The sequence below is a fragment of the Canis aureus genome, chromosome 2 (assembly GCF_053574225.1).
Source record: "Canis aureus isolate CA01 chromosome 2, VMU_Caureus_v.1.0, whole genome shotgun sequence".
In the NCBI taxonomy this organism is placed as follows: domain Eukaryota; kingdom Metazoa; phylum Chordata; class Mammalia; order Carnivora; family Canidae; genus Canis; species Canis aureus.
The window spans coordinates 32,527,405-32,543,477 of NC_135612.1; the positions used below are offsets into that span (position 1 = coordinate 32,527,405).

Sequence of the window (16,073 nt, forward strand, 5' to 3'; positions counted from 1 at the left end):
CTGTGTTCTTCTCTAGGATTTTGATGGAATCTTGTCTCACATTTAGATCTTTCATCCATTTTGAGTTTATCTTTGTGTATGGTGCAAGAGAGTGGTCTAGTTTCATTCTTCTGCATGTGGATGTCCAATTTTCCCAGCACCATTTATTGAAGAGACTGTCTTTCTTCCAATGGATAGTCTTTCCTCCTTTATCGAATATTAGTTGCCCATAAAGTTCAGGGTCCACTTCTGGGTTCTCTATTCTGTTCCACTGGTCTATGTGTCTGTTTTTGTGCCAGTACCACACTGTCTTGATGACCACAGCTTTGTAGTACAACCTGAAATCTGGCATTGTGATGCCCCCAGATATGGTTTTCTTTTTTAAAATTCCCCTGGCTATTCGGGGTCTTTTCTGATTCCACACAAATCTTAAAATAATTTGTTCTAACTCTCTGAAGAAAGTCCATGGTATTTTGATAGGGATTGCATTAAACGTGTAAATTGCCCTGGGTAACATTGACATTTTCACAATATTAATTCTGCCAATCCATGAGCATGGAATATTTTTCCATCTCTTCGTGTCTTCCTCAATTTCTTTCAGAAGTGTTCTATAGTTTTGAGGGTATAGATCCTTTACCTCTTTGATGAGGTTTATTCCTAGGTATCTTATGCTTTTGGGTGCAATTGTAAATGGGATTGACTCCTTAATTTCTCTTTCTTCAGTCTCATTGTTAGTGTATAGAAATGCCACTGACTTCTGGGTATTGATTTTGTATCCTGCCACGCTACCGAATTGCTGTATGAGTTTTAGCAATCTTGGGATGGAGACTTTTGGGTTTTCTATGTAGAGTATCATGTCATCGGCGAAGAGGGAGAGAGAGTTTGACTTCTTCTTTGCCAATTTGAATGCCTTTAATGTCTTTTTGTTGTCTGATTGCTGAGGCTAGGACTTCCAGTACTATGTTGAACAGCAGTGGTGAGAGTGGACATCCCTGTCTTGTTCCTGATCTTAGGGGAAAGGCTCCTAGTGCTTCCCCATTGAGAATGATATTTGCTGTGGGATTTTCATAGATGGCTTTTAAGATGTTGAGGAATGTTCCCTCTATCCCTACACTCTGAAGAGTTTTGATCAGGAATGGATGCTGTATTTTGTCAAATGCTTTCTCTGCATCCAATGAGAGGATCATATGGTTCTTGGTTTTTCTCTTGCTGATATGATGAATCACATTGATTGTTTTACGGGTGTTGAACCAGCCTTGTGTCCCAGGGATAAATCCTACTTGGTCATGGTGAATAATTTTTTTAATATATTGTTGGATCCTATTGGCCAGTATCTTGTTGAGAATTTTTGCATCCATGTTCATCAGGGATATTGGTCTGTAATTCTCCTTTTTGGTGGGGTCTTTGTCTGGTTTTGGAATTAAGGTGATGCTGGCCTCATAGAACGAATTTGGAAGTACTCCATCTCTTTCTATCTTTCCAAACAGCTTTAGGAGAATAGGTATGATTTCTTCTTTAAACGTTTGATAAAATTCCCCTGGGAAGCCATCTAGCCCTGGACTCTTGTGTCTTGGGAGGTTTTTGATGACTGCTTCAATTTCCTCCCTGGTTATTGGCCTGTTCAGGTTTTCTATTTCTTCCTGTTCCAGTTTTGGTAGTTTGTGGCTTTCCAGGAATGCGTCCATTTCTTCTAGATTGCCTAATTTATTGGCGTATAGCTGTTCATAATATGTTTTTAAAATCGTTTGTATTTCCTTGGTGTTGGTAGTGATCTCTCCTTTCTCATTCATGATTTTATTAATTTGAGTCTTCTCTCTCTTCTTTTTAATAAGGCTGGCTAATGGTTTATCTATCTTGTTAATTCTTTCAAAGAACCAACTCCTGGTTTTGTTGATCTGTTCCACAGTTCTTCTGGTCTCGATTTCGTTGAGTTCTGCTCGAATCTTTATTAACTCCCTTCTTCTCTTGGGTGTAGGGTCTATTTGCTGTTTTTTCTCTAGCTCCTTTATGTGTAAGGTTAGCTTTTGTACTTGAGTTCTTTCCAGTTTTTGAATGGATGCTTGTATTGCGATGTATTTCCCCCTTAGGACTGCTTTTGCTGCATCCCAAAGATTTTGAACGGTTGTATCTTCATTCTCATTAGTTTCCATGAATCTTTTTAATTCTTCCTTAATTTTCTGGTTGACCCTTTTATCTTTTAGCAGGATGGTCCTTAACCTCCACGTGTTTGAGGTCCTTCCAAACTTCTTGTTGTGATTTAGTTCTAATTTCAAGGCATTATGGTCTGAGAATATGCAGGGGACAATCCCAATCTTTTGGTATTGGTTCAGACCCGATTTGTGACCCAATATGTGGTCTATTCTGGAGAAAGTTCCATGTGCGCTTGAGAAGAATGTGTATTCAGTTGAGTTTGGATGTAAAGTTCTGTAGATATCTGTGAAATCCATCTGGTCCAGTGTATCATTTAAAGCTCTCGTTTCTTTGGAGATGTTGTGCTTAGAAGACCTATCGAGTATAGAAAGAGCTAGATTGAAGTCACCGAGTATAAGTGTATTATTATCTAAGTATTTCTTCACTTTGGTTAATAATTGATTGATATATTTGGCAGCTCCCACATTCGGGGCATATATATTGAGGATTGTTAAGTCCTCTTGTTGAATAGATCCTTTAAGTATGATATAGTGTCCCTCTTCATCTGTCACTACAGTCTTTGGGGTAAATTTTAGTTTATCTGATATAAGGATGGCTACCCCTGCTTTCTTTTGAGGACCATTTGTATGGTAAATGGTTCTCCAACCTTTTTATTTTCAGGTTGTAGGTGTCCTTCTGTCTAAAACGAGTCTCTTGTAGACAGCAAATAGATGGTTCCTGCTTTTTTATCCAGTCTGAAACCCTGCACCTTTTGATGGGATCATTAAGCCCGTTCACGTTCAGAGTTACTATTGACAGATACGAGTTTGTCATCATGATATCTATTCATTCCCTGTTTTTGTGGATTGTTCCACTGGACTTCTTCTTAAAGGGGAATTTTAAGAGTCCCCCTTAAAATTTCTTGCAGAGCTGGTTTGGAGGTCACATATTCTTTCAGTTGCTGCCTGTCTTGGAAGCTCTTTATCTCTCCTTCCATTTTGAATGAGAGCCTTGCTGGATAAAGTATTCTTGGTTACATGTTCTTCTCATTTAGGACCCTGAATATATCCTGCCAGCCCTTTCTGGCCTGCCATGTCTCTGTGGAGAGGTCTGCTGTTACCCTAATACTCCTCCCCATAAAAGTCGGGGATTTCTTGTCTCTTGCTGCTTTAAGGATCTTCTCTTTATCTTTGGAATTTGCAAGCTTCCCTATTAAATGTCGAGGTGTTGAATGTTTTTATTGATTTTAGGGGAGGATCTCTCTATTTCCTGGATCTGAATGCCTGTTTCCCTTCCCAGATTAGGAAAGTTTTCAGCTAGGATTTGTTCAAATACATGTTCTGGCCCTCTGTCCCTTTTGGCGCCTTCGGGAACCCCAATCAAATGTAGGTTTTTCTTCCTCAGGCCGTCGTTTATTTCCCTTAATCTGTCTTCATGGTCTTTTAATTGTCTTTCTCTTTTTTCCTCAGTTTCCCTCTTTGTCATAGTCCTGTCTTCTATGTCACTGACTCGTTCTTCCACCTCGTTAACCCTCCTCGTTAGGACTTCTAGTTTGGATTGCATCTCATTCAGTTGATTTTTAATTTCTGCCTGATTGGATCTAAATTCTGCAGTCAGGAAGTCTCTTGAGTCCTTTATGCTTTTTTCTAGAGCCACCAGTAGCTGTATAATAGTGCTTCTGAATTGGCTTTCTGACATTGAATTGTAATCCAGATTTTGTAACTCTGTGGGAGAGAGGACTGTTTCTGATTCTCTCTTTTGAGGTGAGGTTTTCCTTCTAGTCATTTTGCTCAGTGCAGAGTGGCCAAAAACAAGTTGTATCGGGAAAAGGAGAAAAAGAGAGGGAGAGAAGGAAAGAAGAGAGAAGGAGAAAGAAAAAAGAAAAAAGGAAGAAAAAAGGAAAAAATAGAAGAAAAAGAGAAAGAAAAAGAAAGGTGAAAAAATGGTGGGAAGCAATCAGAAATCAAAAAGAAAAAAAAAAAAAACACGGGGGAGTATCTTCTGATTCTGTATACTTTAAGTCCCTTGACTTTCCCTGGAACTTGTCCATCTACCTGGTCTTCTGGGGGAGGGGCCTGTTGTGCTGATTTTCAGGTGTTAACACTTGGGGGAGCTGCTCTGCCCCCTCCCTGGTGCAGGGCTCAGTGGGGGTTGTTTACCCCGTGAGGCCGCAGGAGGAACAACCCCAGTGGCAGGGCAGCTCTGGAAACCTGATTCAGCTCTCGCAGGAACTACTCCCGTCTGCAGGGCCTGGAGGCTCCGGGGCGGGGCCGCTGATCTGCTCAGCTCGGAGCAGGAGCGTCCTTGCTTTCCTGGGCCCTCCCGGCCTCTGCCTGTCCCGGGGGAGGCGGGATGCTGGGCTGTGTCCCGGCGCCCTGTGCTCCCGGTCTGCGCTGTTGGATTCACGCTCTGGGCCGCGCAGCCCCCTCCACACGGAGCCTCTTCCTCTGCTCGAGCCCCTCCGAGCTGCTCCGGGTCCCGCCGTGTGCGCTGCAGCCGTTAGGGAGCTCGGCGCACTCTCCCCGGGGCGCAGGTGTTTGTTAGTGTCCCAGGGAGCCCGAGGGCATCCCCGCCCTCCTGGGGTCCTGCTCTAACTCCCTGCGAGCCCCTTTCTGCCCGGGAAGGTTGGTGCAGCTCCTGCTTCTCCGGGATGGAGCTTTCCTGTCCTGGGGACACTTCCCCAGCCTCTGCCCGGCTCCTCGCGGGGCCCCTCCCCCTTTGGAGGCCTTTTTCTTCATTTCTTTTTTCCTACCTTGATAGAAGCGTGAACTCTTCTCACTGTAGCATTCCAGCTGGTCTCTCTTTAAATCTCAGGCCGAATTCATAGATTTTCAGGATGATTTGAAGGTTATCTAGGTAATTTGGTGGGGACAGGTGATTTGGGGACCCTACTCTTCTGCCATCTTGCTCCTCCTCCAAAACCAATGAGCTTTAAAACTACCTGAACTCTTGATTCTTTGGGAGAAGGTATCACCAGAGATCACTAAATAACTTGTGTGTTTAATAAAGTAAACTTATGCATGCATGTGATCATTTCACAGGCTCTGGAAAGTCAGCTTTGCTGCTGCTCTGGAGACCGCACTCATAAAGTTTTTGTACAGGGGCAGTCCGGGTGGCTCAGCGGTTTAGCGCCACCTTCAAACTGGGGCCTGATCCTGGAGACCCGGGATCGAGTTCCACGTCAGGCTCCCTGCATGGAGCCTGCCTCTCCCTTTCCCTGTGTCTCTGCCTCTCTCTGTCTCTGTCTCTGTCTCTCTCTCTGTGTCTCTCATGAATAAATCAAATCTTTAAAAAAATAAAGTTTTTGTACATAGAAGCTGTATTTTTTCCTTTGCATTGTTGGACATGGGGTGTGAAGATGGCCCAGACAGATCTCAGCTGATCCAGCCAGCTAAGGAACTCAGAAGAGTTGACCTGGCCTTCAGGCCCGCATATTCCCTCCTGTGGCTAATAGGTCATAACAGGTTCTTCTAGGAGAGCTGGTAGGGCAGTCTAGTGGGGGCATGCCCTCCAATTATTCTAAATGAAATCAAGACTCTCTTGAGGCACAGAGTTGTAAGCACACTCTCAAATACACCATCTTGGGTAACAGTGCAGGAATGCACATGACCTATGCATAAAGGGAGAATTCAGAGGGAACTTGAGACTTTCATACTCAGAGTCTGCAGGAAGGGTGTGTGTGGCCACAGTGCCCAGGACCACCCCTACCCAGTCTGTAGGGCCTCTCCCTCCACTTTCCCCCTTTCCCCCCCAGGCTGAGTCACATGCTAGCAATGGCACAGTAGGGCACATCTCCCTTCCTGCCTTGACCTTGTGGCAGAATGGAGGCAACAGAGATCCAAAAGCTTCTCAAAAGCAGTCACACAGAAGTGCAGGGCAGGAAGTCACCAGGTGTTTCTAAAAAACACATTTATTTTTTTTTAATTTTTATTTATTTATGATAGTCACAGAGAGAGAGAGAGAGAGGCACAGACACAGGCAGAGGGAGAAGCAGGCTCCATGCACCGGGAGCGTGACATGGGACTCGATCCCGGGTCTCCAGGATCGTGCCCTGGGCCAAAGGCAGGCGCCAAACCACTGCGCCACCCAGGGATCCCTAAAAAACACATTTATAGCAATATCTAGACTGGCATTTGACCAAAAACCGCGTAATACTATAGTATAGCCAAGTTATCACATAAAGTTAACTATCACATTTTTTTCATTTAATTATATTTAATTTTCATTTTATTTTTTAAAACTAATTTTCATTTAATTTTTCTTTTATGTTTTAATAATTTGCCTCTAGATAATTGGCTCATCCAACGAGGTTGGATGAGTGTGTGCAAAGGGTGGACATGGGACCGGGGAGGTCCTTGACCCCTGGAACTGCCACCTGAGTAAAGGGAGAATCAACATCCCCCCACTACCCTCCATCAGGAAAAAGGAACACATCCTTTCACATACGTCACTGTCAGACCATGCACGTGATATGTGGGAAGCTGTAACCCTCTCCGCATGCACATATGGCATCCCCCACACCAGAAATGAACAGAGTGGGGTGAGTCCACTTGGGGATGCCTCTGCCAGGATGGCCAAGGACTGGGACAGCTACCACAGGGGATGTGACTTCACACTCTTGCAAAACTCTCCAAGCTTAAGAACTGGTTTGTTCCTGATAGTTGTAGCCCCATGCTGGTTCATAGCTTCTGCTTATTCAGCTGGCAGCTCCCAGAAAGGAGTGATGGGGTAGCACTGTTTCATCCCCTATCTCCACCCATATGCCAAGTTGATGTTTCTAAGTACCTCATGTTGCTTGGAAATTCAGCTTAAATAAATTATACACACTCAGTATTTCTCCTTTCATCTTTTATCTAGTTTATTAACTCCTCTTGCAAAGAAGAAAAAAAAAAAGCAAAAACAATGATTTTGAAAAGCAGAGCGTTTCATATCCCTGTCATTTTCATCTGCTTGCTCCATCCCTAAAGTGACTCTGAGCATGAGCTCCTGTTGGTGGCTTATAAATGTAAATTGTCTCTGACTCTGGTGGGTAAATCATAAAACATGTACAGTCAATAACAGATACTAGTTTGAAAGGATGTGACTAGAATGTAGGAGATAGTGTTGTATGTGCTTGTTGGTTGTGGTGGCCTTTTGATGGCTGTTTTAGAGCTTCCCATGCCTGCAACTTGCAGTGAGGCCAGTTGTTAGCTGTAGTGGGTGCCGGTACTGCTGGTACCCCTGATTTCCTCCCATCTCCGGTATATTTGCAGGAATGAAGCCTTGCCAAGGGGCTTGTGCGTTAGTCCATTAGGGCTCTTGTAACAAAGTACTACAGATTGGATGTCTTAACAACAGAAATTTATTTCATTCAGTTCTGGGGGCTGGGAGTCGAAGATCAAGGTGTTGGCAAGGGTGGTTTATCTTGAAAGCCACTCCTTGGCTAGGAGGTGGCCATCTTCCCTCTCTCCTCACATGGCCTTTTCTCTATGTCTGTCTCCTAATTTCTTATAAGGACACTAGTCATGTTGCATTAGAGCTACACTATGAACTCATTTTACCGTAATTAGTCCTGTAAAGATCCATTCATATGAGGTCTAAGGTACTGGGGATCAGGGCTTCTACATATGGATTGGGGGACCATTTCAGCCCATAGCAGCTCATTTAGTTAAAACTCAGTGTTAACAGTAGCACTCCTCATTCCATAGGCCAGGCCCTCAATGATGGGGCACCTGTGAGCCTTCAGAGCTGTAGGCTCCTACTGCTCCTTGAGGACAGATGACAAGGAAAGGCTGGAGCCAGGTGAGTAGCTATTAGAGCAGCTGAATTCCTTGTCTTTGTTAGGTAGAAATGTAGTTGCTCCACTGTTTTCTTCCATCATTTCAAAGGATTATATAATGCCATATATATATATATATTGCACGCTTGTCCTGAAATGGTTTCTCAAAGTGTGGGCCAGAGATTCTTACCTTAAAATCAAGGCAAGGGGTTGGGGGAGAGGTTGCGGGGGCTCTAAACCCTACCTCTAAAGAATTGGGTTTGAGGTCCGAGATTTGGCATTTGTGCTCAGCCTCCCTGGTGATTTTCTGCTGTGTTTATTTACAGCCAGCTCATACCTCAGCTCCGTGGGGACTCTTGGGGAGTTGAGTTGGAGGAACCTACTCAGGATTTTATAGTTTTCTTTTCCTAAGACTTTATTTATTCGTGAGAGACACAGAGAGAGGCAGAGACAGAGAAGCAGGCTCCATGTAGGAAGCCTGATGTGGGACTCGATCTCGGGACTCCAGGATCACACCCTGAGCCAAAGGCAGATGCTCAACCGCTGAGCCACCCAGGTGTCCCAATTTTATGGTTTTCTGAATAAAGTATCGACCTTATAAGCTTTTTAGCAGACTGAAAATGGCTGATTTCAAAAGCTCTTACCTCTTCAAGACTTTTAAATTACCACAGGAAAAAAGGAATTAAAACTAAGCTGGAAGGAACTTAAGCATTTTAAAAGGTGGGGAATGGCTGCCAGGCCATATACCTGGACTGAGGACCCTTTGTATCTACAGGCAAAGCCACTAGCTGCTGCCTCATCACCCACAGGGATGAGGGACTTGAAATCTCACATATATGTGTATTAAACTGTTCATTGTGGCAATTCCAAAATGTACAGACACAGAAAATAGTGTCAGGAACCCTCAACAGTGATCTCCGTTCGTCTTGTGACACCCCCACACATGCACTATCCTGCAGCAAATCCCAGATGCAGCATTTCATCTCATTCACAAATGCTTTAGTACATATTCCAAGGGATAGAGTTCTTTTTAAAAACATAGTGTTGGAATTTTGCTCCTTTTTTCTGGGTCAGAAGTGGAAATAGTTCTGCATTTCAAGATCTTTCACTATTTTCTTTAAACTTTTCTTTCAGATCTTAAATATCTGGGAAATATAAAATTATTGCATAATTGAAACTCAAAATTTGAGGAGTGCCTGGGTGGCTCGGTGGTTGAGTGTCTGCCTTCAGCCCAGGTCATGATCCTGGGTCCTGGGATCAAGTCTTGCATCAGGCTGCCTGTGGGGAGCCTGCTTCTCCCTCTGCCTGTGTCTCTGCCTCTCTCTGTGTCTCTCATGAATAAATAAATAAAATCTTAAACCACACACACACACACACACACACACACACACACGGAGAAAATTTTTTCCCACCAATTTGAGGCCCTTTACCCTGAAGCACATCATTGTATTTCTCCTAAGTATAATAATATTCTCTTACATACTCATAGGACAATGACCAGATTTGGACCTTTTATAGCAAGTTTGCCAACCCCTGCCCCAGAGAATTCATTACATGTATTAACATGCAAGATTTTCCTCATAGTTCATGATAATAAAAACCCTTATTATCAGCTCAGGAGACTGGGCCCATAGTCTGTGGTCTGTTTGTTCAGTGGAATAGTATATACCTGTCAAAACACTTCAGAGCAACTTGTGATTGTGATTGCCTCTTAGTGATACAAGAGCAGTGAAAAAAGTCAGACAAATATATATAGCATGATATTCCTTTTGTAATTATAAAATTTACTTTTTTTTATATTTTAAAGATCAATTGATTGACTTTAGAGAGAGAGAGAGAGGGGTCGAGGAGGAGGGGCAGAGAGAGAATCTCAAGCAGACTACCATCTAGGTGAACAGCTCTACAGAGGGCTTGAGGTCATGACCCTGAGCTGAAATCAAGAGTCGGATGCTTTACTGACTGAGTCACCCTATGCCCCTATAATGATTAAATTGAAAAAGGAGCCTTTTAAGAATATGTATAAATGAGATGCTACTTGTATAAAAGAAAATGGGGGATCGATGCTTGGTTAGTGTCTGCCACGGATCACTTGCAGGTCCCTAGCTTTTGTTGTGGATGGTGGTTCACCTGTGGTTATGGCATTATTAAACATAACTAAGTTGAAAGTAGATCAGGTTCTAAGAACTATTGTGCAGCTGAGGTCCAGTAAAAGAACTGCTAACATTAATCAGCTTACTGAACCTTCTGTGGATCTCGACATTACTTTCAAGTTAGTGCTTGAGGATTAACTGTTGCCTCAAACTGTTTGCCAGATTGGGTAGCTTTTGACTTATGGTAATGGGTCAGCAGTTTGCTGAGATGGGGGCTGTGCACTAGAAACTGCTTCCTTCTCTGGGCGGGGCTGGTGGAGTTCTTCTCCTGGGTAAATTTAGAAGTGAAAGAGGAAATTCCAATGGGTAAAGGCTGACAAGATTGATAGGATATTTTAAAACTGAAATTTCAGAGGAAAATGTGGCATAGAAAGAAAGGCATGTAGCCTGATTGGGAAAAATGTTTGCAGCAACTTTCACATGGCTTTAATGTCTGTAATGTCAGTGCTATACTGAGCGCCTTACGCATTGATAAGGAAGATGCCAACACTTTAAAGGACAAAATAAGAGGAAAACAATCAAGCTGGCAAGTCACACAAAGAAAAAGAAAAAAACCCAGCGGGTTACTGCATAGGGATTGTGTTTAATAGGCACAGGAATGCCTATTAAAAGAACATTTAGATACAGTTTCATCTGTGGGAGAGTACCTAACCTCAATCTACCTGCAGCTTTTAAAAATTGAGATATAATTGACATACAACATTATATTAGTTTCAGGTGTACAATGTAGTGATTTGACATATGTATATACTGCAGAATGATTACCACAGTAAGTCTAGGTAACATCCATCACTTCACATAGTTACAGAAACATTTTTTTCCTGTGATGAGAACTTTAAAGTCTATTCTCTTAGGAACCTTCAAATATGCAATACATTATTATTATTAACTATAGTCACCATGCTGTGTAATATATCCCCAGGATTTATTTATTTTATAATCGGAAGTTTGTACCTTTTGACCACCTTTATCTTTGTCATGCATCCTGTACTCCCTGCTTCTGGCAACTACCAACTTTGCTATATCTTTGAACTTGGTTTTTTTGTTTGTTTTTTTAGATTCTACACATACGTGAGATTGTACGGAATTTATCTTTTTCTGCTTTATTTTGCTAAGCATAATGACCTCAAGATCCATCTGTGTTGTTGAAAATGACAAGATTTCCTTCTTTTTTTATAGCTGAATAACATTCCTTCATGTGTCTACATATGTACACACATACCATATCTTCCTTCATCCATTGACGGGCACTTAGGTGGCTTCTGTGTCTTGGCTATTATGAATGATACTGCAGTGAAGATGGACTGCAGATTTTTTTTTTTTTTTTTTTGAGTCAGTGATTTGTTTCCTTTATTTCCTTTCACTCAGAAGTGGGATTCCTGGATGTGGCCCCCACCCCGAGCCCCGGAGACTGCCACGGTGGGATGTATTTTACTAGAAAAAGTATACTCAGCTGGACATACTGTGTTCCTTTACTGTTTTACACAGGCATTGGATTCTGTGTGAAAGAAGGACTACTGCATTCACACGGGGAAACATCCAGTAATTCATTAGTAGACCATGCTGTCTCTCTGTATCCCAGACCATGAGGAAAACAACCACTTCACCAAGGAGAGTCTGTCCAATCTAAACATCTGCCAGATGGCAGTATATCAGTTTCTGTGTTCTTGCCCATCTATGTGATTGCATTTGTGGTGCTGAAGAAACTCAGTTGTTTTAATTCACAAAAGCTTTAAAACCATTCTCAAAAGCAGAACTAGTCTCTTTGACAGCCACCTCAAAAGAACCATGGTACTTACCGATGTGCCCCTGGTTTCTAGCATTTCCATTTTCCCAAGGGACCCACATGGGGCCCTGGGAGTGGGAGAGCACAGTACGGATATGTCAGGCTGGGCCTGGGTGTTAGGTTGCTGAGGTAGGCTGGCTGCAAGAAGGGCCCTTGACTTTACCTAAGGGATTGAGACTTCAGTCTGTGGAATACTGGGCCCATTCTTTTATTGATTGATTGTTTTAGCATCTGAGTAGTTTCTTCATAGAAATCTCAGGAGGCGAGCCAGTATATAAAATAGCTAAAGGCGAGGTTGCTTTCCTTTGTGATCACGGAGTACCCCAGAGTTTCATGGAACAGGATTTGAGAGCCATAGCTGTTGGTAGCAGTGGCCATGTGGATATGAGCAGAAGAGTAACATGATGAAAGTTGTACTTTGTACAGTTCAAAGAAGTGAGGAAGGAGAGTGGCAGACACGAGTGCAGCTTCGGAGTGCCACAGACAGAAGAGTGGCCGGTCCCACTGAGTGGGGTGGGAGCAGGAGACCTACGGCATGACACATAGCTCTGGTCTTGGGAAGACCCTGTGAGTTGGAGAACCGTGTCCTGAGGGGAAGAGCCCAGAGGCTCAAGATTCCCAAGCATGCTCCATCTCAGACTTCACTTCATTGTGATTTTCAAGCATACTTGATTTTGTTTCTTTGTCAAAGCAGCATTTCTTTTGACGTGATCATCAGAGACTAGTGCTGCTTTTGAGAATGGATTTGAAGTTTTTGTGCATTTAAAACAATCTAGTTTCTTTAGCCACTCAAGCTTGGCTAGAAAATGATGTTTGATTTTTAATTAGGAGCTTTTTGCCTGATGATACAGCAGCCTCATCCCCACCCTTCCAACTACCCCCTTAATCTGGAGAAATAAATTGGAGTCCATGCTAGTTGGTGATACAGAAAAAAAGTTGTTTTAATTTTTTCTTTCCAAGTTTTGTTTAAATTCCAGTTAGTTAACATACCGTGTATATTTAGTTTCAGGTGTACCATGTAGTGATTCAACACTTAACATACATCTCCCAGTGCTCATCACAAGTGCTCTCCTTACTCTTACTCTTACTTTCTTGGTTAAGAGTCTGTTTCTTGGTTTGCTTCTCTTTTTTCTTCCCCCATGTTTGTTTGATTTCCTAAATTCCACATATGAGTGAAATTATACGGTATTCTCTGACTGACTTATTTCACTTAGCATAATACTCTCTAGCTTCATTCATGTCATGGCAAATGGCAAGATATCATTCTTTTTTATGGCTGAATAATATTCCATTGTACGTATATACAACTTCTTTATCCATTTATCAGTCAGTGGACGCTTGGGCTGTTTCTGTAATGTGGCTTTTGTAGATAATGCTGCTATAAACAGTATTTTTGTATCCTTTGGGTAAATACTTAGTAAGGCACACTGTTTTAAAATGTGGGAGAGAAAGGCAAGGTTCAATAAAGTATGCTTCTCTTCCTCACATGATTTATTTTACATGTGAACAGATTGTGTAAAAATATGGGACATTTCTACTTTTCTGGGAAGTGCCTTTATTTGCATATAGAAAAGAAAGAAAATTAGTATCCATCTTACACATGTTAGCAGAGTCATTTCATAGTTTCTTGTTTGGTTATGCTGTGGAGTCTGATGAGCAACATACTTTCAATTTGTAAAATAAAAGTTTAGAAATACTGAGAAGACTGCTCTTGGTCATGTTGACTCAGGGTGGAAGCAACACATGCACAGCACTCTCACTGTGGGTGTCACAAGCAGGCACATGAATGGGCACCAAAGTTATCAGCTCTGCATTTCCCTGCCTGTGGTTTCACCATGTTGGTGTTCAGTTGCCCTGACAGTGTCTAGTCTAAACAAAGATTATTGTTTTCAGTGCCTGTGTAGAGCTCCCACCTGTTGGCTCTTGGATAGGATGCACCTTCACTTGGCTTTTGTCTGACACTGGGCTACCATCCTGGCAGATGCCCCCAGAGGGAGGCTCTGGGTCTCACAGTCTAGTGCTAGACTCTGTCCTCATGTGTGCACAGTGCTAGTGCTCCCCCCACCTCTCAATCTACCCCCAGATCCCCAGCTTCTGGCCCCTGAATTACTGTCCCAGTGCTTCATTCCTTCCTTTGGGCATCCAGGTGCTAGCTATGGCTACACATACTACTTCCTGCCCCTCCAGAGCTTTGCGGTCAGTTTGTAATCCTGTTTGCGACCTGGTTTAGCTGCCACCCTATCTTACGGACAGTGAGACCCAGCACTGTCTAATTCCTGGCCCTTGGATGCTTTGTATTTATTAATAGGCACGTACTTAGCAGAACAGTTGTAATTTCATTTCTGTTTTTGTGAACAGTAATTTATCTAGGTCAGACCTTGCTTTGATAAAAGTTACAGATCCGTGGAATTATGTGTTGAGTTCCTTTGTGAGAATGTGAGACATATTCAAGTTAAATGTTTGATTTGCTTAAGATTTAAATTTGGAGGCCAGAAGTAACCAGAATCAGTTTGCTTACTGTTTATGTTTTGGGGTTTTTCTCTTGGTGTTTTGTTTTTAAAGATTTTATTTATTTATTCATGAGAGACACACAGAGAAAGAGGCAGAGACATAGGCAGAGGGAGAAGCAGGCTCCATGCAGGGAGCCCGATGTGGGACTCGATCCCTGGACTCCAGGATCACACCCTGGGCCAAAGGCAGATGCTAGACCGCTGAGCCACCCGGCTGCCCCACCTGTTGGTGTTTTTAAGCCGTCCTTCTACATGAGTCACTCTCCTCAAGCTGATGTCCGTTCAACTTTTATTGGCATTTATTTCCTTTCGCTCTTTGTTTTTATTTTTTTACCCTGGTAGATGAATGTCCTTCTTCCAAATACATGCAGATGATTTCACCCAAAAGTGTTTTCAAATGTTTTTTGTTTGCAGAAAATGCTAGGGGAATGATGATAGAACAGAAATACAGCTCTATGGTCATAGCAGTTTATCCTCCAATCTGCTAAAATGTAAGGCCTCCCTCCCTGGCCTGAGTCTGGCTCCAGGCTGGCCTGGGCTGGCCCCAGAGGGCAGTGCAGATTGAAGTTGTCTGGGCTCAGAGGAGGCCTTATGTGGAGACTTCACATCAGCTCTGTAATACTGCCCCTTGAGCCCTGCCATCACACCAAGGTACTGTTGAGGATCTGAACCAGGTGAGCAGATGCCTCCATGCTATGCTTTCAGGGGCCTTGGCAGGAGTGTCTGGATTGTGGGTCCCTTCAGGAGCCCCTTGTCACCAACCCCTGGTACCTGTCTTCTTGCTTTACCTACAGTGCCCATCTCGCACCTCTCTTACCTTGCTCCTTTGTTTTGTCTTGTCTCTTCAGCGGGTTTTCTGACAGTGTTCCATTTTCCTAAGGGTACTGGCTTATTAGAGACATACTCATAACCAGTGTGTGTGTGCGTGCACGCACACACACCATACGTACTGTTTTTCTTTCCCTTTTAATTTCTTGGCACCACCCATGCTGCTAGTTGAAAATCAGTCTCACTGCTTTAATTTCTATGAATTCTTTGCGGCTTAAGTGTTCTTTTTTCCCAAGACCATTGAGTTATATAAGGACTCATTGTTTGCTATTACCTTTTTATGGAACTGCCCGCAAACAGGGGGCTTCCCTTTCTTCCTTCCCATCTACCCGGATGCTACCCAGAAACGGGGAATATGATTACATCGTATATTTTTAAGCAAGTTCTCTTGTGCAGTATTCTTTGCTTCAAAGTGTGTGGTGACTATTACATTTATAGAAATCCTCTGGCCTTTTCCCTTAGATGCTCACGGAGGCCCTGTCTCCTGTTCCCGTACTCCCCTGGGCAGCTCTGTCTGGGGTTCCAGCTCTTGCTGCCCCTCAGGCCTAGGCTGCTTCCTAACACCTGCACTCACCCTTTGTGAAACCCGCTTTTTTGTTTGCCTCTGGCCTTTATCCAGGTAGACATAGTGCCTGGCGATGGAGCGGGTGATTCTGTCCCTGCTCTGGCCATGGGACCTCTGAACCTTGCTCTGCTCATCTGTTGGGATGGGATGGCACCACTGTGAGTGCAGCTAAGAGGACAACTTGTTGAGAAGATGCAGGGTGAATTTGAGGCTGAGGGGCAGACATTGCCAGGTGAGGGAGAAAGGAGGTCAGCAGCTATGGGGGCCTTCAGCATGTCAAGTAGGCACAGCCTTTCCAATGGGCAGCTGTGAGGCTCTTCAGCCCAGTGTTGGGAACCCCAGCCTCCTGACTACATGTGGTTGCTTG

General features: G+C 43.3%; 1 protein-coding gene across 2 annotated transcripts in view; it reads left to right on the forward strand.

Annotated features, from left to right (window-relative positions):
• Positions 1 to 7,866: 7,866 nt before the first annotated feature.
• The window catches only part of CYFIP1 (cytoplasmic FMR1 interacting protein 1), a 101,159-nt gene continuing 92,952 nt past the window's right edge, over positions 7,867 to 16,073 (forward strand). The window contains exon 1 of one of the 2 annotated variants that reach the window (XM_077868133.1): positions 7,867 to 7,890. In XM_077868133.1, the coding sequence (XP_077724259.1) occupies positions 7,867 to 7,890 (24 nt within the window). The remainder of the gene's footprint in view (positions 7,891 to 16,073) is intronic. The other variant, XM_077868122.1, reaches the window with a different exon arrangement.